This window comes from Electrophorus electricus, chromosome 9, assembly GCF_041902795.1.
Source record: "Electrophorus electricus isolate QZ-2024a chromosome 9, ASM4190279v1, whole genome shotgun sequence".
NCBI lineage: Eukaryota > Metazoa > Chordata > Actinopteri > Gymnotiformes > Gymnotidae > Electrophorus > Electrophorus electricus.
In genome coordinates this window covers 23,763,283-23,785,951 of record NC_137505.1, presented here as the reverse complement: position 1 = coordinate 23,785,951, position 22,669 = coordinate 23,763,283, and the positions used below count along the sequence as shown (strand labels likewise).

General features: G+C 39.9%; 1 protein-coding gene across 9 annotated transcripts; it reads right to left on the bottom strand.

Annotated features, from left to right (window-relative positions):
• Positions 1 to 928: 928 nt before the first annotated feature.
• On the bottom strand, positions 929 to 22,669 carry lypd6 (LY6/PLAUR domain containing 6). 9 transcript variants are annotated; one of them, XR_014125370.1, is made up of 7 exons: positions 22,533 to 22,669; positions 7,835 to 8,009; positions 4,277 to 4,375; positions 3,381 to 3,511; positions 2,429 to 2,676; positions 2,158 to 2,272; positions 929 to 1,868 (listed from the first exon to the last, which is right to left on the bottom strand). XR_014125370.1 is itself a non-coding variant. In XM_027010034.3 (5 exons), the coding sequence occupies exons 2-5, from the start codon at positions 7,950 to 7,952 to the stop codon at positions 2,503 to 2,505; spliced, it is 522 nt and encodes a 173-aa protein (XP_026865835.2). In that variant the 5' UTR covers positions 7,953 to 8,009; positions 22,533 to 22,669; the 3' UTR covers positions 929 to 2,502. The 9 variants fall into 9 exon arrangements, 2 of the variants coding, with proteins under 2 accessions (XP_026865835.2, XP_081577064.1); XR_014125371.1 differs by having other exon boundaries at positions 929 to 1,865; XR_014125368.1 differs by having other exon boundaries at positions 2,158 to 2,676.

Sequence of the window (22,669 nt, the reverse complement as noted above, 5' to 3'; positions counted from 1 at the left end):
GCCTCCACTTTTATGGAGGAACACCTTCATCAACATATCACTTTAAGTCTAAATCTCAATTTACAATAACAGATTGTAACCAAACATCCTCCATAAATGGACAAAGTCAACTTAATTTTCACTCTGAAGTCCATCTGTGACACAAATGGACAAAGGAGCACTAGGTGGTTACCTTTGACCCCTGGCATAAGGCTCAATGGAGGTCACATTACCCCATTTCAACCTTTCTGTGTGGGATCAATGTACTTAACATAAATGACTTGTTGGTACTGACAAGCATCCTTGTTATTTATTTTCTAGTGGTTTTAATGCCACAAGTAAAATAATATAAACACAGATTTGTGCTCAGGTTTCATCTTAATCCATATTCTGCAAAAGCACAGTAGGAACAACTTTCTGACAAAGAAGCAGGAGATAAAGCAGCTACAGACTGCTAAACAAATAGCTGTTGTGGTTATCGGGGTCTTGGTGGCCATTGCCTCGATCAAACCAGATGATGTAGCCTACCCGCCACACAAAGATGAGCCACTATTCATGTCACCACCCACCACTGAGTCTGGGGTTATATTTATGCACTGCAGGAGAGCTTGACTGTTTGGACTGAAGTGCTAAAATTTTTTTTTTTAAATCCCACAGCAAGTTCAAGTTCAAGTTTGGTTTATTTGTCACATACATAGTCATACACAGTATAACTCGCAGTGAAATGGTTGAGCAGATTTATGGACTCCAAGTTGAGCTGCATGGATGGAAAATTAGCAGCATGCGGAAAGGCTGAATGGAAAGTGGCAAGGAGCCGACAGCAGACAGGATGAGAGAGACATTCATTTACAGTCTGACCGTTTCCAGGTATTCACAAACTCAGACATTTTGTGTAGGGATTAATCTCTTGTATCCATACCAACTCACACAAAAAATAATAATTCAGCCATTCAGTTATCAAATATTTTTATTCTTAAAAGTATGTTGGATTAGTGTTTATAGTCAGTCATGTACAATGATGTAAATACAGTCTGGCACATTTAAAGGAGATATTTTTGCAGAAGACACAAGACTCAACACACTCAACTGTACATAATATGTAAATATTACTGGTCAAAGACACTGAGGATATCCAGTATTACAGGCATTAATTTACAGAAATTATACAAAAAAATCTAACAAAAAATGATTTATGTTTTATGAAAACTTGGCATTGGCTGGGATGCAGCACGCTTGCTTGGTCAGTAAATAGGTCAGTTATGCCAACCTCCACTGGTTGTCCCTGAAGGTGTTCTTGTTGGGAATGTGTCTAACTGGCACTGTCTTGTATAGAGCATTTTCTAACTGGCACTGTCTTGTGTGGAGTATAATTACCTGAGTGACACATAGGATAAAACAGATTATTATTAGCCCTTTTGTTACTACTCAATAACTCGTATGCCCTTTAGTTTTAACAGAAGTTCAAGGAACCAGATATGTCATGGCATTTATTTGAGAGCATGAGGGAGAGAGAGTGAGAGAGGAAATAATTTATCTTTTGAGCTGTGGGCAGGTCTCCTAAACAAATCATAAAACCCAAAGAAAAATAACACTGTAGTTGCAAACGCTGCACTTTTTGATGGCTGCACTACCAACAAAGAAAAATAATTGAAAATATGTCACAGTATACATAATAGCCTTGAGCAGAATGCATAACAGAGCTAAACAAACACAAAAAGTCAAGGGTGACACATGGCCCTTTTACTGCACACAGTAACATACACACTGCTAGTGGTTACAAATAAAACAAAGCTCATTACAAATACTTCACAACTCCTCATGCTTAAACAAGACACACCTCTCACATCTGTACACAAGTGCTTCAAAAGGTTTGTGACATGGAAGATCTTCTGGAATAAAAATGAGGGAATATAATCATGTATTTAAAAAACAACCTGCTGCTCCTTCATGACACACAGGCCCTCTTTCTGTGCTGATAAAATACTTTTCTCATCAATAAAAAAAAAAAAAAAATCATGGGGTATTAGCTCTTGATGGGAGGAGAATAAATGTGGCCCACACTCCTGCTGTGGCTACAGTCATTGCTCATCAGGAAAGCCATTCACTCATCAGTTTTCCACAATAAACATATGGTACAAAAATAAATATCATACATCTAAATTACAATACACAACATACCTGTACAGTTTTGTTTGAACTATAAATACGCCATGGCCCTTTCAACAGGTGTCATGGCCCTTTCAACAGGTCAGCACATGCTGAGGGAAACATCACCTTGGCTTAACCATTGCCCCTGGAAAACAACAAGAGCTGTTACTTAAAGAAATGTCTTCTTAAAAAGATAACTGATTTCTTAGATCCTGGATATATCATGAGACAAATTTGACAGGTGTTGATCAAAAAGTTCAAAAGTAACACTTCCGTTGTGGGAGATAAGGCCTATGATTACATTAATCAACTCATGGGTGGTTGTAGTCGGTCCAGTCCTAATAATAGTGTAACCCGTGACTTCAGTCTGTGTCCTTATGCGTAGCTGAGGATGATGACGAAATCGACGAAGAGGGAGAGCACCAACGCGTTATGCATGGCGACTTGTTGGCCTCCGCTGAGGGGGGACGTGGTGGCAAAGACTGCATCTGTCTCATTCCAGGGAAGAAGCATGTTACAGATGTTCCCCTCGCAGCAGGAAACACACACCTGCACAGAGCAAAAAGGCACAAAGAGAGCATGGGGCCAGTGGCTTTTTCAACACAAGCTTTGTTAGACATAACCCAAAGGTTTAAAAGATTACCTGCAGTCAAGGGCATAACAAACAACTGACTGAATTCCAGACATCAGAGTGGAAATGGCCGTAAACAATAATATCTGAAATTCTAAAGATTGAAAGGGCCTTCTGTTTGTTCTGTCATTCTTCAAAGGGTTTATCCCTTTCCCAATGTTCTGTTTCCCCACTTCTATCTCCCATTCTCCTGTGGCTTCCCTCTTAGCGCCTTGTTGAAAAGCCCTGCGTTGCACTGAGAGCTAAGACATAAGCCAGACAATGACCTCAGGCAGCATAGAGAAATGTGCATTTCAGCGAAGATTAGGCAGGTTGCCTGCCATGGGAAAGCGGTCTAACTTGCATCTCACTCCCACCTGCAATGAAGTCATTTGGGGGGGTTATGGATTAACAGAAAGTGCCGTGGGCTGTGCCTAGTCCTCCAGGCTGTGGGGTTGGACAAGAATGTTTACTATCATCCTGCTAGCTTCCTGTATGATCATCTCTATTGGACATTTTACGTCAGGTCAAGAACCTATGAGACAACAACAACAACAACAACAATAACAACAACAGTGTGTGTTTAAAATGGAGTATTCCCATACTACACACTGGCTGTGTTCAGACGAAAACACGCACTCACTCGGTTTCCTTCATGTTCCATGTCCATGCAGCCTGTGGTGAGACAGTCCTGCAGCGTCGCGCATCGCTTTGTCACGGATATGCTGGCCTCATCCCCGTCCAGCACGTGACGTGTGTAGCAGTACTTACTCTCTGCAGGTGCAAAGGAATCAGATGCCAAAACCTTGAGAATGTCAAAATACAAAAACAAAACAACCACAGACTAGTGGCTTAAACTGAAATGGTGCTTCTTTCGTTTGCAAGTATTTTTTATTCTGACCTGCTCTTATCTAAAACGGTTGGCCATATTTCAAGATAACGTTCATGAAGTTCACTCCCACTTACAGCATTTTAATGAATTTCACTAAAAAGCGTGACAGGAAGAGGGCACAGTCTGTGACGCCTACAGAAGGGTGTTTTAAAGGGGGGTTGTGAGTCATTACCGGAGTGCTGCTAATCAGATCCAGAGATGCTCAGCCCCTCTCACAGGGCATGCCACTTGTGAATGAACACAGCATGTTGGGTAATAAATGGATACAAGGAGATTTCTTTGAACCCACTATCATTTGGAGCAAAAGAAAAGTTGACTACTCTCTCCAAATATGATATTACACTTAAGTGTCAAATTAGAGATAATAACTTGTATATATACAATTTGTAAGCCAAGTTGTATACACGCTACTCAGAAATAAATCCTCCATGAGGGAGTAGAGTGGAATAATTATAATCAGATAAATGTTGTGATTGACGTTAGCTTGTTAGTTACATTGCTGCTCCTTGATGAGTGTTGATCTTGAGGGAGCAGCTAAACAGAAGCATCTTTCTCAATGCAGATGACAGGCTTTGCTCCCGTGGTTTCCAGGGCAGCCAGCCAGTGTTCTGATAAAAGGCCATGTTCTGTGAGGCGGATGGTCATACCCTTGGGGCAGTAGAGGTCGGGTGCCCAGCGATTGCACTGGTAATTGTCGGCTGCTTCTTCACATGTGAAACACTTGAACCCTCCTGGGTATGGAGTAGCTGTGAATGGAGCAATGATTTAAAATAAATATCCAGTCTGTGTATTAGAAAAATGAATTAGGAGTACTAGGTGTTTGTTTCTTACATCTCTGGAGAATTATTTTGTGTAAAGCCATACAAAAACTCTTGTATTTTAAAAAAAGAAAGAATAGCAATTAATATTTAGTTCAATGCCATTTTGCCACTTTTGCCACTTTTAACAGTCTTTTAATGCTATCAATGCTGCGAGCAAAGGAAAAACTATTAGCCTAGAAGAACACTTCTGTAAATATCTTAATATATTTTAATCTTATCAGACTTGTGAGTGCTCCAAAGAGTTCTTCTGCACTGACTGTTTTCTTATCACTCCTGATAAATATGAGTCCTGCACCAGTTAAAACCAATTCTGCAGCACTGGGCTGTATTTCACTCTGAGACTAGAGAGATGGACACAACTTTTTTGACACTGCACACACAGTCCTGAAACCCATGAGTAGCTTGGCTGAATTCATTACTGTTATCTTTTAGCTCCAGAACTCCCTAAAATTTTTTATGTGGACTTTTGGTGCCCACATTGAATAATGACACCAGATTAGAAGGGCATCGTTCTCAAATTCTTATATATATGAATTATTTCATATAAAAAAGGATAAATTAATTTCCATCAAAACCTGCAGGGAATAGAAAAATTCTATTTGCTTAAATAAAAATATTTAGTAGTGACCCTCTTTAGATTACCAGTGCCATCTACTGTACTTCATCTGTTAATACATAATGTGCTGAATTGAAAGCTCAAGGAGGAGTGTGGCTTATTTGTTAAATGGTCTCCAGTGGAGAAAATGTTGATGCTTCCCATCTGTTGTGATGAGAGGGGGGCAGGGGTCACAACATTGGGGTCACATTAATTTGCACAATTGTGGGCTTTTTTTACTTTAGATGCATCAGCTGCAGGTACGGAGTTTACGCAAAAATTGTAAAGTCACAAATGACATACTCTCACCAACTCTACAGTTGGGCTTCTCTCTCTTCTCCCTGATACGCATCTCTCCTTCCAACCAAATCCCCTCCAGTCAAACCCCCCCCCCCCCCCCCCACACACACACACATTCCCCACTGAGGCCAGAAGGGTGGCATCTAGCTTACACGGATGTCTCCAGCTGCATCCCAAAAAGCAGGCACATTGCTAAACTAATCTTGGGAGGTCTGGCTGTTTGTGGGATAAGAGACTGAGATCTTAAATGCTTATTCCCTGATCTTCTAAAAGGCACTGATTTACACTGCAACAGAAGTAATTTCTGCAGTGCCTTCATGTGAAGTTTTGAAACACTCCTATTTCAAGTGTTTCACATCTGCTTTGAGAGCTGGTGATGGTACAAATACGTTGACAGCAAAAAATCTAGTGGCCTGGTGTAATTCTTTTGGAAAGACCTTGGAACAATTTCTTGCATGTGAAAGTAATTATGACCTTTATATTCCAAAAGCCAATTGCTGCCCTTGGGAAATGGCATGCATGAAAGCAGATATCCAAGTAGCATAACAGACTACAGACTACTGCCTTCTTCATGGTCCCTGAAGCAGTATGTTAGCAGAAGTATTAATTCTAAGCCACAGGCAGTGGACGCTACAGTGATCAGCGCTCAGGGTCCACCATAATGGGCTCTTAACTTTTCTCTTCCTATCAAATATCCTGGTGGGGAGAATACAGCCGGGTGCAGAGGAGTCCTAAAACAGTTGCTATACCAGCTGTGTCCCTGAGCTTGGCCTGGGATCAGAGGCTCACAGAATCACTGGTAACGAAGGCTGCACTGTGAAATATCGCTGGTCAGGACAGATTATGCTTGTACAGTCCATTACAGATAGCAGGTCACTACAAAGCAAGGACCAACATGCCAATGTTCATGAGAATACTTTTTGTGTTGTAAATGGATCAAACATTTTCAGACTGTTCTGGTCAAACTTGATTAGGGAGTATAAAGAGTATGAAGAAACAGGAGCAGTAGCAACTGTTTTCTGTCACTAATGATGATTACTACAAGCACCACAAGTGGGGGAATGAGGGAGATATGTGACATTCTTCAGGATCCTATGTGAGGGCCTCACGGCTGTCCTGTATTAAAACTCCAAGCCGATCAAGCATGTTGTACATGAGACAGAGGGTCTGGTTGCCCTAACCAACTAGAAACAGGCCTCTTCTGTTACCAGTCAAATAAGATTAACAGCCAAGATTATAAAGTGAGAGGCGGCAAGCATATTTATGCGATGTCCAGCTTGTGCCACAAGAATATCCCACAGCACATGCCTGGTGCTAGCTGTGGTGTGATCTCAGCAACAGCTGGGAGTTAGATTTCCTTTCTCATCTAAAACACATGCTTGTTTTTTTCACAGAAACCTAAAAGATCAAAGAACTGTAAAAGATGACCGAATAAATTGCCAGGTAGCCAGTGTGGAAATTACAATCATCTTACTTGAAAGATCCCAGAGAACATGCTCCTTCATGTGAACTGCTAATACATTGAGTACACAACTTACAACCTCACAGAACCACCTCAAAAATGCATAAGCTTCTACTGTATAACTGCTGTATCTGTCTGGCATTCCCATCCCATATATTTCATTCCCATCCCATATGTTCCATTCCCATCCCATATATTCCATTCCCATCCAATATGTTCCATTCCCATCCCATATGTTCCATTCCCATCCCTATTCTCTTCCCATTCTGGATGTTTGTAGCTGCAGTAACATTTATATTTCCATTTTAACATACCAAACCTTAAAAAAGAATTGTCCCAAAAGAGTGTGCATCATTTCCCCTTCAGGTAAAAATGTGGTTTGTTCGCTTTTCTTCACACGAAATAATAAATCTACCTTTCTTCAGGACTTTCGTGTTATTTCTCTGCTTTATTTCACTTTTTTACCCTGCTTGTTTACACACTTTCACTTGTTCAATACAAGCTTTTGTTTTGTGGGGCAAAAAAAGAAAGCTTAGTTCTGACCCCTGGCAAGACAGGTCCTTCATACTCTCTGACTAAATGGACAACAGCTGAATCTGGTAACAAGCAGAGCTCCATGTGGAAGTCAACCACACCCCCTCCCTTCAGCTGACATAGTAATGACAATGAAAAACAGCAATGTTACACATATAAGCAGTTATGCAGAATTTCTGCAGAATTGAGTTGCAATGACCATTTGTCCACTAAGTAGTGTGAGCCATGGAAAAAAAGGCATGCAATCTGAGTGACCCAAAGTGAGCTTCAGAGTGTTTGCACTGTAGGAGAAAATCATCAAGAACAATGTCGAAACATTCACTGCCCGCACACCTGGTAAAGGGACAAAGGACCAGGTTCATCTGCTAGCTGCCCCTGTTCAAGTAAAACACACTGGCTTGAAAGTAATCCCAACAGCAGCCAACCTTTTCAGCATAAACTTGTATATCTATGCCTTTAAAGGTGAGTTTTAGACAGAAGTATATGTACTTACTTGAAGGATAAAGGAAAATAATGTCTTTTTCTGTAAAGTCTCTTGATTGAACAGTTTTCAGCCAATCAATGATAAATGTCAGCATCAGGACCCAGGCCACTATAGGCCAGGGTTCCATTGCTGGGTGGAGACTCACACATGCAGTTCTTTGACTGGTCGAGTCCAAAAACGGCACCTGTAAAGGAGAACAAAAGCAAAATCAAGGACTGAAAAAGCACCGCAAGCCTTTGATACACAGTGTACTCCAATATCTGCTTTGAATTTCTTAAATGGTCATTGTATTTTTTTTATTATCATCATAAAAGTCACATATACTACATTAAAATCATGGCACCTCTTCTCTGACCCCGGATTTGTCTAATTTAATGAAAATTCTGCATTCAATATTCTACAAAGGTGTATATTTTAAAGTGTTTTTATTTTACTGACTCAGGTATGCCTTCTCTTATATATAGGTCACCTAAGCAGTGACCATGGTAATCTCGCTATTGGATTAAAGAACGGAAATAAAGTATTTCAACAAGATTCTTGTTATTACAGCAATTATGTCCCACGCAAACATTCCCATACATTGCGTGAGGGTTGTGATATGCCCTTCTTGGTTCAATACTGTTGCCCATTACATTTCATATCACTATGACTTGAAACACTGCATAAAAATCGAATTAATATCTTGTTATCTCAGGGGAAATGTAGTATTTGTGCCATAATTAATGGGACACCCTATAATTTATCTTTAAAGCCAAAACTTCCTTGAGGTTAACAAAGTTTTGTTTAATTCAAAAACTCACTAATGCTTTTTAGTACAGCACTGTTCTACAAGAAAAGCATGCAATTGCCTGATAAATAAAAGTCCTGGATGAGCAGCTGGTCTGTGCACACTTCTGTGGGTTACATTAGTGAAACTAAAGCTGGGTCAAATTGCACATTTGTCAGAACGCTTGACTTAAGACCCCTGAAGGTTTTCTTGGAGTACAACTAGAAACGGAGGGCAGATCAGGTTATGCAAATCCTTTTCTCCAATTCTTTTTAGTTTGATTTACATCTTACTTTACAATTACAGGTATAGGGTATATATTGATAGGCTCAGTTGAAGGATTTAATTTGTGAGTTTGAGTAATTTTAGCATTACTCCAAAACTGTGTTGGCTGACTCAAAACTGTATCGCTAAGCACAATAGCAAATAACACTGCATTCAGTGTCGTCCAAACTTTTAGTGTGGCTCATTGTGTCATTATTCTAGAATTAGAGTCACTAGGGACAACTGCACAAGGCTCTCATTATTTTAAGTCACACATCGTCTGAGCAAACATCATCACATCACAGGACAATACACAAGGCAACTCTGACATGCCCTGAAATGTATCTGTGTTGGTTCGTTTTGGCAAAGTCTTTAATTTACTATCTCTTTGTAAGATTTGCTTGACTGTTCTAGCCACAAGTAGAAACAGCATGCTAAGTGCCTACTCTCCAACAGGAGGTCTATGTGACACATTTCACGTGCACTGTGCCGAAACAAAACACCTCTCCAGTTCACAGGCAATGTACAGACAGCATATGATATAAGAGATATGGATTTTTTTTCTTTTCTTGTAACTGAAGCACGAGTGACGTAGATCTAAAGATAAATAGTAGAACTAAACAGTCTAGATGCGTTTGTGTGTGTGTGTGTGTGTGTGTGTGTGTGTGTGTGTGTGTGTGTGTGTGTGTGTGTGTGTACGTTTCAACTGTTTGCTAAAGACTAGCATTGAAGCTTTCATTGTTAGCCACACAGATTAGAATTTACACTTCCACTGTTAGCCACACACACACACACACATACAAGCATCAAGACTTCCACTGTTAGCCACACACACACACCCACACACACACCCACACACACACAAAAGCATCTAGACTTCTACTGTTAGCCACATGCATTCATATTTTTGTATTCTGTATTTGTATTTTGCATTTAAAAGTGTATTAAATACTGCTTAATTTAAAGTAAATGTAATCAGCCATCATCATATAGCAAGGTACAATATGAATTAGTGGTCAACAATTGCTGATGCCAATGGCAATAGATAGCAGGCCTCTTATAAAAGATAACATAATAACAACATTTATAATAACAACAAATGAACAAATGGTAAACATTTGTTTACAACTGTTTGTGTTGTCTGTGTTGTCTTGGTTTACTTAGGCAGGTCTGCACTCTGTAGTGCACTTATTTAAACTAAAAAAAATGAATCAACTAAATAAAAAAATAATCAGCTAAATGTTCTCAGGTAATCAAAAAACTAAACTTTGCAAAAACAAAACAAAACAAAAAACTTCAGTCAATGCCAAATAAAAATGGCCAATGGCAATTATCACAAAAGGCATTTAATTAGCCAGATAATTGGTTAACCAATTATCTAATATGTCAACCATTGATATGTATATCTTTTTTAATTACATCACTGACTAAAAACTAGCTATTTCAGGTTTTAAAGATCTAGATTTTATAGATCTTTACTTATATACGTTCTTTTTTATCAATCCACTCTATTTAGCCCCTCATAGTCTGAGCTAATGCTCCACTTCATGAAAGGTTAGCCTACTGCTTTGCTTTCAAACCTCTGCAGGTTTATCAGTACCAAGCACAGGCCTGGGAGGACAAGTGTGGATTGTTATGGGTTATAATAAGACTCTCAGTTAAATGAGAGATATTAATCAGGGCAAGCTGGGCAAAAATACATCCAATACAAGAAAGCAGATCAAGCCAAGATGATCGGGATGCAGTCCAATCTCATTCCATCTCAGTTTTGACAGGTTGGATATTGTGATATTGTTGGTTATCCAGCAGGATGTCCAGGAGGACAAAGTTGAATGTGCAGCGAGGAGACTGAGAAGTGGACCTCCTCCATTGTTGACTGGCCTGAACATGTGTGGGTTCAGAAGACACTGCAGTCCCACCCAGCCCTTAGTTCTTGTTGCAGTTTAGCTCTTGACTTCTCAGACAATACAGCACACCTGAAACACGTTGGACTGCTTTCGGTTTCCTAAAAAAGATTGTTATCACTACTGTAGGTCCAGTAGTTGCATTCATAAAGAGGACCAAAATACAAGGTGTACATTTCAATTTCCCATTCCTCACTGAAAACCAGCCAAGGAGCTGGTGGTTGAGCAAGAGATCAACCACCTGTATGTTTGGCTATGACTGATTTTTTTTTCTCAATATTCTTAAATCAACAGTAACATAACGTATAATAGTTTTCTTTATATTCACCTGATCTTATTATCTGATCTGATCTTATCTTACCAATAATATAGAAAAAGGGGAAAAAAAACATTGTTTAAATGCAAAGTTCACCATGATCAGATGCATTTATTTAACCAGAGGAATTCTATATAAGAAATGTACAGTCCTACACACAAACAAACCTTATTTGTCACAAGATGATATTTAGAACAAGCTTAAATTTCCAGCATTTCAGAAACCACCAGGTTTAAGTAACAATTTGTGATTCTTTACCCAGATTATCCAGCATTTTCTTTAGAGCAAATTAAATTAAGAGGGATTCAAGATCTTACAATGGGCTATTGCAAAAAACCACAAACCTCCAGCATGTCATACAAACAGGCTGAGATAAGGAGCTGATGAAGTCTAAACCCAGCCAGGGCTACAATCTTGCAGGCTCATGAGGGTACGGTAAGGAAATGCATCGGTGCAAAGCCGCATGTAACCAAGACATCCTACAGACAACGGTACATGGATTTGGTTTCAATGCTCCAGGTGTCCTCATAGAGGCATCTTGTGCTGAAATATCTCCTCTTAAGGAGTCCAACTTTACCCTGCTAGGCTGTGCAGTGTCCTCTGCCCAGGCTATTTGTTTGAGGATAACATCAGGACCTCTATAGCAGGTGCAATGTGTGATATAACCTTTCCAAAGGAAAGAGCACAGAGCTACTACACAACACACTAAGGGAAGAATAAAGCACATAAGAATAAAGGAAATAAAGTCAGGAATCAGGCCTTTTATCTTTTGTTCTTTTATTGAGACAAACTATAAAAATAATCCACTTATTTAAAGAAAGCTTTAATATTATCTCATGCCTAGGATTTTCCCCAATGCTTTAGGGTTTGTTGCCATGCACTGTCTGTGATTTTTGTTAGGCTTCCTGACATGTGACTGACAAAGGCTCAAAACCTTAATGCCATTACCATCATGCCATTACCATCAATGCCCAATTAATATCTGGTCAGCAGTGTTCAGAAACTGACCAGAGATTAATGGAGTAGGTTGTGGTCTACAAATATAGTGACCAGTAAGTGCATATTCAAAGTAGATGATTTCGACATCACTGTAGGATTTACTTGACTCCTATAGCCATGAATACAAACAGTACACCAAGTGTACTCTCTAACTTCAAGACAAGCTCAGAGTGACATGTGATTTCATTTGCAATGTACCAAAAACCATCCCCCACTCATAGTCCAAGTACAGATGAAAGTACATTAAATTAAAGATACAGTAAATGTGCATTTTTGTCCTATCGCTAACAGAGGGTGTGATTGAAGGGGGTGGATCTGCCCCTCAATGAAGAAGACAAAAACTTTCTTTCCCCTCCTGTGCTGATCATGTCACTCTAACACACTAGTATTTATGCTTCCTCTGCTAACCACATGCATTCCAAGACTGGTCAGGACTCTCACAACACAACATGTCAGGACTCTCACAACACAGTATCAGGACTCTCACAGTACACAGTGTCCGGACTCTCACAGCAGGTAGGCTTATCAGGTAGGTTTGATTTGTGATTTGTTAGAGGATGCATGTGTATACTGCATTCCAATATCGGTATTGAAAGGGTCAGTTCTGCAATTGTGATTTACAAATTATATATCATGTAGAGCTAATGTGCATTGTTTTGAAGTTAGAAGTTATAGTCAGTTACTGACTCTTACTTACCGAAAAAGTAAAGTTACAGTTACTGAAAAAGAAATGTAAAGAGGTTCACCTTAAACTAAAGTTAAAATAATCATGGGAGGTCCAGTTCGCTTAGTCTTGGACGGTGCTGACAGGAGAAGAAACCTCTTAATACAATCTCACATTGAGACATAAAAGCAAAATATGTGCCTTGCTGCCAACATAGAATGAAAACGGAATTAAAATGTCTCTTCATTTCTAAATGAAGCACATTCTTATTAGGTAACATGATACTTTCAATCTTTGAGTCCAAAACAACATATAGGGTGAAGCTACAATGGCTTTTCTGCTCTTAAGCAGAAGTATGTGCAGAGAACTCTACCTGTCATCACAGCCTGCAAGCAGTCATCACAAAAAAAGAGGAAGCTTGCTTGTATGTCAAAGAATCTTCCTTTTTGTTTGAAGAGCCTTAGCAAGGATCATGTGGTATCAGAGAAGGTAATTACTAAGCAAATATTCCACCATGTACCAGGCAAGGGCATGTGTCCCATCATGCTTTCTGTATTTGCCCTCACACTTGTTTGTTCTCCTAGACTGAAGACAGATTCCATCAACAGTTTATCTTATGTCCCCTTTTCCAAAGTTCTGGACTATATAGTTTCTAAACTGGAGAGCACAAAGGAAAAAGGTACTACTGTTTAACTAAGGATGCATTTATTCTGAGTGAAGAAGCAATCTGGAGAATTCATTGTGTTTCATATTACTCAATCAAAAAATATTAAGATCAATAAAATAACACTATGGCACCCAAAATAACTGCCTTTTAAAGTATCACCAACAAAAGACATTTTCCTCCATACACTAGATAATATCACCTGAGTAAATCCATAATGCTATCTATTTGTTGTTGCTCTGCCCAAAGAGAATTCTACAATGCCTATAGAATTTGACATATCAAAGTGACAGTAAATGCATGATGACTGTACCATGAACATCCATAGACAAGCAATACTTGTCAATCCTGTTCCTGCCAAGCCTCTGTTTTAGAGCAATTTCACTGCTCTAAATAAACCAGAAGTGAGTTAGTTTTATCATATAAGTTATCACGTATCAATGTGACAGCTTTTGAGCTCTTCATTAGTTGGATCAGGTGCATTATGGTGGGAAGTGAATTATTAAGGTGGGTAAGTGCAACATATTTGAGTCTAGATCTTTGTGAAGTTGCTTCACAGCAAAGTCTATTTAAAAATGTTAAAGATAAAAATGAACTGAAAGGAACTAAGGACAGATCTCCAATATAGAATTATTATGCAAAAACAATTTCAACCTTGAAAACAATTTCAACCTACTAGACCTGCATCACATTTAAGTGCAGAAGTCAAATGTGACCTGCTTCTGCCCATGAGTCTCTCGTGTACGAAGTTAGATTTCCTACATTACTCAAGAACTGCACTGAAACCCGAACTTCCTCCCTGAACAGTACAAAACATGCAATCATATTGTTGGATAACATCCATGTCATCTTATTACTTGAGGTCATGGGCAGAAAGGGCTGAGTGAAGAAAAGTGGCTATTGGCGGCCTGCAGTTCCCTCTAGGTCAAAGGCCCAGGAGTTCCTTTCCGAGACACTGCCAGGTGGGTAAAACTAGCTCAGGTCAGCAACGTGATATTCTAGGTCGTGAAGCAGCTTGTGAATGGCAGGCTCTCCCACTGGAGGGAGCGAAATGCAAATCCTCACCTGTGACTCCTCAAACCCGTCAGACCAGATTTCACTGTAGTTAGAGTACTGTACGGCGATGACTGGTACCAGAAGCTAGAGCTCTCTGGTGTTTTTTTTCTCAAGCTCAATATAGGCGCCCAAATGTCCACGGCTCACCAAAATGAGCAGGGATAGAATGCTCAGGAGTTCTCACGAACATCAACTGTAACCCTCTAAGCAAGGATTCATATTCCCATAATCGCAGATTAGACAACTGTAGATGAAGGTGAGGGTCTCTACTGATATCAGAGAGGGGGAGACAGAACAATGCATTTCTGGAATGCCCCTGGCCTCTCATCACATGCCATATGGCAATGAACTACTGTTACTAGCTCACAGCGCAGCCAGCTAAATCCAAAGGAGTCAGATCAGGTCAACGTCATGGGCCAGCTAATTGAAATCCTGTGAGCACATGCACTCTAATCCAGCACTATTCTTTTGAAGTGCTCCAGATCAGATGTAGAATTTCTTAATCCTCTTCTCAGCCCCTCAGCACATCTGAAGATTGAAGGAATCAGGCCTGTACCTCACAATCACACAGTGGGAAACTGGAATATGTGATATAAGTATCAGGAAGAGTTGTAGAAGAATTACCTGTCCTTCAAAAACTTCAGAACTGCAGGAAAATATACAATACAGTGCATTATAAGTACATGCCAATTTGAAGACTGCAATGTATGAAAAAGTGTATTTGGGGTGTTTGGTAGCATTATTAGATAATGATCTTATTTACACTGGCATAAAAAAAGGAAAAGGAATATGGTTAACATATGATACTATTAGCATAACTTGCTAGTTAACATTTTAAAGATTTTACACATGCATTACAATGCTTAAAGAATAAATGATATAAAAGCTATTAATAAGTAAAATAATGTCTTTACATGACCTGTATGCATTACAGTGATCTAGTGATTTAAATCCCCAAAGTTAAGATAGTAGATCTTTAAAACAAAAGATATTTAAACTGAGTGTGGTAGAAGTGCTGGTCCATTCTGGGTACAGTCCTGGTGTGTTTGATTATATGTCCCATTATATCTCATATGCAGAGGCAGTTTTTCTGCCAGTCCTAGTTTTGTTTGTTTGCCTTACTAAGAGTAAACCTGAATCAATACAATAGCTCAGACAATAGCTGTCAGGTTGGAGCAAAAGCACGAACCGCCGTTGGCTTTTTCTGGATAAGGCTGAGCAACATGGGAGTGTGAGCACAGCCAACAGAACATAAACCCAAGTTAGGTCCTATCACCGCAGTTTCCTCCTATCAAGCAGGAAAGTTAGATGCTGCTTGACTTTCACGATGACACTACAGGACCCTTATTTGACTTTAAAAGTGGTCCACCCTCTCTTCCTCCCTCTTCACCCACCGTCACCCTGCCTGCCATTTGATTCTGTCTATACCCCTCTCTGAATGTTATCTCTCTGAACAGTCCACCTGGAGCCTTACTTGAGTCCTGCTGCCTTATTATAGATGATTTAGGAAACGTTAGCAAGCTAGCCTGTGCCACCAGGGTATCTTTACCTTCTACAATTGTTCTGTGAGAAGTTAAGCCCCTCCGGAGGGCTCTGAGGGGGAGAGAGCAAGTCCCTTTGAAGGGTGGCTAAGATACACTTTTTTGGTGCAGGGGGCAGGGTGGGGTGTATATGAGAGATGAGAACTGAGTTGGGGGATCGGGGGAAAGGTAAAATATCTCAGCAGCAGCTGCAGAAAACTTGGGGATGGGGGGGGGGGGGGGGGAGTGGGCTTAAATTTTTACTCTCTTGAATTCAGGCAACCAGTCACGGCACAGTGAAAAGGCACGATGTGCTAATTAGGATTTTGGAGGCGATGGATTTGCCTTCTCTTCTCTGCCTTTGGGGCATCCAAGGATGATGAAACCTTGCAGTCTCCAGACCAAGCTTTTTCACACTGAGATACATTAGTACACTGTACACAGTTATCTAGATATTTATGCCTATATGCAGTCTGTGGAAATGCTCACTTTCTATGGTTTGCACTACAGAGGTATGTAAGTGAAAACAAGGTTGAATAGATACATCCTGAAAAGCATAGCCTCTGCCTTTTGTTGATTTTTACTGCCAATACTGCAAGATGATAACACACAAGAATAGAGGCAATACATAGTAGGGGAGATAGCAGTTGGGTAAATCATAGTTGTCAATAAGGGACTGGCAACATACAATACTGGACGGAAAGTCCTAAAACTAGAGATAAGAAGGCCAATGTGCAGCTAATTTTCAATAAATCTGCAAGCTACTAATATCCTGAAATACCAGAAAGAAAGAGAGAAAGCATTAGGCATGGGGCATAAAGATTTAAATCCATAATTAGTGAACCCCACACATCAAAGTAGGGTAGGCTGGTTGCCTCTAAAGGAGAATTACCTTGCCACCTAAGAATAATTGGGCCATTCCAATGTTTAGTGGAAAAACAGCTTTAAGTGTTCACTTACCACAGAACCTAAAATCAAATATTGCCTCAGTTTCAGCCAGCAATTACATTCCAGTGCAATTTATCTACCAGAGGGGATCTTCCAAGCGAGTCTTCCAATCAGAGCATGGAGATTTTCAAAATTAAATTTTTGAAAAATTTAGCACAAAAATATCTAGAATTCCAAGCATGATTTATGTACCAGAACTCTATCAATTGCATCCATGCACAGAAAGTGTTCAACTTCAAAGGAATGATCAAAAGACGCATCTCTAGAGAAATAGAGGAACACGTGGCTGCTCCTTCACATCAAGCTTCATCTATAAGGGGAATTTAGAGGCGCACTGGGAAAGCAGTGTGACGAGTGACTGTGCATACAGATGTGAATCAAAGAGCATCAAACATGTTTGGTTCAGAACATTTCTGCAATTTCCTTTTGTTCCAAAGTCTTGGTTCCAAGCACAGATTCAAGCAGAATTTGAAGGATTGTCTGAGAGGGAAGAAATGATGAAGTGACAAAGTAAACAGCAGCCTCATAAACCAGCAGCCTAGTATACCAGCAGCATGTACTTCCTGTATTTCTGTATTTCCTACAAAATTTGCAGAGGATTAGATGTAGTGCATCATATTTCCAAATTGATTCCAAAAGGGAAAAAAAACCTCTAGAGCGCTTGTACATTTGCTTTGATTTGTTGTGCCAAGCAAAACTAAAAACACCACAGCAGGCTTTGACAACAGGCCAGATAACATGCTGGAGAAATTGTGATATACTCACAAAGAACGGCAATAGGTGCACAACAGGGTGCAAAGGAGGCCCCCTCAACAGACAGACTGAATACATCTGCTCAGCAAAGTATTGAAATGAGGCACAAGAGGAGCTAATTAGCATCCAAATCTGACACTGAATTCCCCGTCTCTGCTTATGAAAACCATGTCCCTTTGCATGTCTGTGCTTATGAAAACTGGCTTTATGTTTCTATAGGACAAAAAAACTATTTATTTTAAATTCATATTTTGATTTAAATATTTGAAATATTAAAGAATATATAAAGAATATGCTTGCTGATTAGTGTAAAGTTTAAATTGAACATACTAGGCAAATACCGATAAAAGCAGCACAAATCACAGAGGCAGATACATTGGCCAGGCAAAGATTGTGTGCAAGTCAGCCATGCATCTAACATGCAAAATAAACTTAACTAAATAATTCAAAAAGAGCATAAGTACTGGAGAGTGTAGAGGGATCCTTTCACATGCTCCGCTGCACACTCTTGAGGTATGTGTGAGGACCACATGTGTTATTTTCCGAAGCCCTTCTGCCATTGTCAGCTTCCCCAGCTCAGTAACCAGAGGCAAACAAAGCAGGCGGATGAAGATGCAGTGTCCTGCTGTCTCCTCTTTGAGCTGGCACTCTGACTAATGGAGGGGCAGATCAGCGCATGGAGCTCTGACCAGCAAGCAGCTTTTACAGGGCTTGCTCCTCTTTGTCTGTGCCGAGCCAGCCTCCCCCACCATGCCACTGTACTGTGATAAACTGGGATGGGTTTTATGGAAACCCTGGAGTCACGGAAAGGGGCACTAACTGTACACCCCCCCCCCCCCAAAAAAAAACAAAAAACCAAAAAAAACCCACAACCCATTAAAGGTAAGATTTCCATAGCAAAGGCAGTAAGGAGAGCCTTTGGAAAATGGAAAAAAAAAAAATGAGTGAGAGAAAAATGAAAGATAACAGCAAAATTACAAAGAAGCCAGAGTTTGTGCTAAATCTGAGTGGGAAAGGAGGGAAGCCAAGAGACAGCGCTGGTGTAAAAAAAACCCAAAACATTTCTTTAATAGTACACCATCCTAAAGGAAGATGCAAGGCTTAGCATAAAATTGTTAAAGAGCTGGGGCTGTCTAGAGTCTTGTGCCTTTTTGAAATGGCTGAAAATCATGAAAAAAACAGCACAAAAAAAAGAAACGCAGCATTCTTTAAGTGAACACTGAGCGCTTAAACAGGCCACGTTTGTCAACCACTCTTGTCCATAAAAGGGTTAGGTAAGTGGCAAGAACACTAGCATCTGTAACTTGAGTCTCCCTCTGTCAGCTTGTGTGAAGGGGGCTGTGGTGGAACGATCTACGCACCTGAGAGCACACAAACAGAACATTCCTCACACCTGCATCATACCACGTACTTATGACCCTCATGCCAGCCTACAACTCATGCTACATAACAACCCTTATGCATACCTTCAGGCCAACTCCAAACTTGTCATTAGCAGGTTTCAAATGACACCCTTCTGTGTCTCTGGCAAGCGTATAGGCTGATGCAGAAGGCACACCTGCCTGAGTTGTGTACCGCTATCATAGGGGCATTCAACTAATGTCACTGAGCGTCACCTGTCACACAGACATGTGGGACTGCTGATTGTCAGGAGGCCTGATGTAAAAGGTCTCTACAAATGGCCACAAAATCTGGTTTCTGCACGCCCATTTCTCAAATCTGTCTGGGCTAATAGGGTATGGGGGAGAGGAGTAGGCTATTCCATCCAGGTGCCAGCCAGATGTTAGCGCTGTCTGTCAGTATTACTGAAGAGGCGGTGCAGGATTATGTGCATGACAGCACATAGGTCACCAACAGCATAAAGCAAAGAGCACAGTAATATGTAACACAGACAGAATAGACCTAAAAAGGTCAGCACTTCCCTTTGACTAAACTCTGATGATACTCATATTGTACAACCATGCTGTCACAGTAAATTACCTTATTTCTTCTCAATTATTTCTTAGCAGTACTGTTTGCATAACTGACATCAGTTCATTTTCTATCCACAGATACTTAAGCGTATCTAAGAAAACACACAGCAAGTGATGGTGTAAAGTCCTCGGTTTACTTTGGGGTACGAAGGAGTTCTCAACACCCCTGCCTTCCCAGGTGAACGCAAACACAGCGGACTCCATGCCTGTTAGGGGTTCTGCATGGTTACTGGGCTCCTAAAGACCAAAGCATGAACATGCTAATTTTTTATGCCAAAGAGCCTTTCAGATATTCCCTGCACTGCTCCTATTGTTTAGCCAACACCCCAGCTACTGAAAGCACTGCTCCACTGCAAACCTGCTATCGAAATCACACACGGGCTTGGATGTAACTCAGTAATTATATTCTTTTATTGCATGTCGCCTTCATATAATGTGATTCCCTTGCTCTTTAAGCGGCTAGGAATGCATTACTGCCTTACTGTACCTATAGCAGTAAGTCTCAGAAAGCTCAAAAGAGCTTGTTTATTAACGAGTGCAAGCCGTGTCTTCCCGTGTCTGACAAAAAATAAATAAAAAATTCTTCCAACTGCATATAGTAGCAGAGAGGTGCACATGTGAAGGCGTAAGGCTGAAAATGTGCTGGGGAGGTGAGGCTGGTGCAGTCAGCTGACCGCATCACTGTTACAGTCACCAGGCCACAACCACGCCGCGCCCCAGTCTCTGTTGGAAGCCAGCTCCTCTCCTCAAGGCAAGGGCTGTTTCTCTCTGTCTCAGATCACACATCAAAGGAAGTTTGTCTCCAGGGCTGTGGATTTCCTCTTCGCAGCCAGCGAGCATATCTCCTTCCCCCCATGTCCCTGAGAGCATGCATGGTCTCCCACCTCACACACCCTAAGACCAGTGACAGAGGGGGTCAAGCTACCTCACACAGAGCCAGAGACATTTGCCTACCTCACACTCTAAACCAGCAACAGAAGAGCTCCAGCGTCCTCACACAGAGCCAAAGACATTTGCACTTTTCCTACCTCACACCCCCTCAGATGGGCGACAGCAGCACTTCAAATATATAAACACACATTCTGACTCTTCGTGCACTTGAGTCCATTGAGTGTACACATCCCAGTGAACCCAGTTTGGTTTAATAATCACCACTCTTTTAAAAAAGAAATTATACCTGCAGTTTAAAAGGAGCTGTTTAAGGAAAAATTGTGAGTATATAAAAAAAACAAACAGATAATCTGATATTGATATGTGATAGTTTGTTATCTGATATGAGATATATCTTGCTGTCCTCATATACATTAAATTAAAACCTTTAAAACCATTTATTTTCCAATGGAAAGAAATACTGAAGCCTACATTAAAGTTATACTGTAAGGTAAAAAGGTACACTATAATCTTCTGTAAAGGAATACTGCAATCTACTGTCAAGGACTACAATAATCACTGTAATCTACTGTAAATGAATGCTGTTATCAAAGTAATCTACTGTAAAGAAATACTCTAATCCACTGTAAAGTAATACTATAACCTCTCTATACAAAATTCCAAACATTCACTCTGAGCTGTGATGGAAATGATGAAAAGCTAAAGGAAAAGCAAGCCACGGTGTTTGTACACTTAAACAAAACAAGAGTTTACATGGTCAAGCCAGAAAAAGTAACACTTTGATTTAACATGAAATGTTGATTAGACACAATAATAATAAAACTAATTAGACACAATAATAATAAAGCTAACTCTCAAAAGCAAGCTATGCTGCTATTATTATTATTATTATTATTATTATTATTATTATTATTATTATTATTATTATTATTATTATTATGTAATAGCAGTGTAATTATTATCATTATATGATTACAATGTTTTACATAATAATAATAATGATTAATAATAACTAAGTATTCTAATAATAGTTATTATTAATAATAATAGTATTAATAATATTATTAATAATAATATTGTTGTTTATCATCATGGAGATAAGCTGTATCTTCACTCCTCACTTACTAGCAGATATAAAATTCAAACTAGCATTCAAAACTAGTTATACAGATACAGGACTGAGGTATAGGTGTGTGTGTGTGTGTGTGTGTGTGTGTGTGTGTGTGTGTGTGTGTGTGTGTGTAAATATTTACTAAAATTACTAAAAATGTTTTACCAAATCAAAAATAACCTCATGCTTGCCAGAGTGCACACAAAGATTGCGAGCCCACACAATTTCAAACATCTGCCTTTGCGTCCTGAAAACATGCTCCAGTATGTCTGAAACTCATCCGTGCACCTGCTTACCGATTTATTCACACTTCTAGATTTAATAGTCCGGTTTCATTAGTTCAATGTATCAGTGACCAAATGTTTGAAATCGAACCAGAATATATAAGCATAGCATGTACTTGACACATATTTATAGGGAGGGAGGGTCAGACCTCAGTATTGTTCCATAACTGAAACACTGTTTCTGATATTTTCAGCTCTCATGGGTTGTTCACGTCCACGTTTATGCAATTGTCAGCGTGATGAAAGTAATATTTAGCACAATGTGGTATTCAGTAACAACAGATTAACTGTTAGGCCACTACACAATGCATGGTACAATACAACTGCTAGTTAACACTCACCCTAGAGAGACGTGGAAAAAAGTATAAAGAACTGTCAATCTCTTCCAAAGATGTCCCGGGTAAACTAGATCAAGTTTACTTAATAAGCTTTTCAATAAAACATAAACGTATAATAGTTTACACTTTTTTGTTGGATTTAGCCAGACACGTGTGGTGGACCAGCGAGTTGTTTTTTACATTACCTACAGATTCAAACATTGACGCAGCAAATGTGAAATCTAAACGAGAATGTTGCCTGTCTGTGCCTACTTACCTCCGAGACTCGCTTCTATCAAACCTTTGCACTGCTTTTCGTTTAACAAGACGTATCAAAAGCTTACATCCATATTTGCATCTCTTCCTTTCACTTTGTGCTTTATGTCTGTCAAATGTGTGTCGAAGCACCCAAAC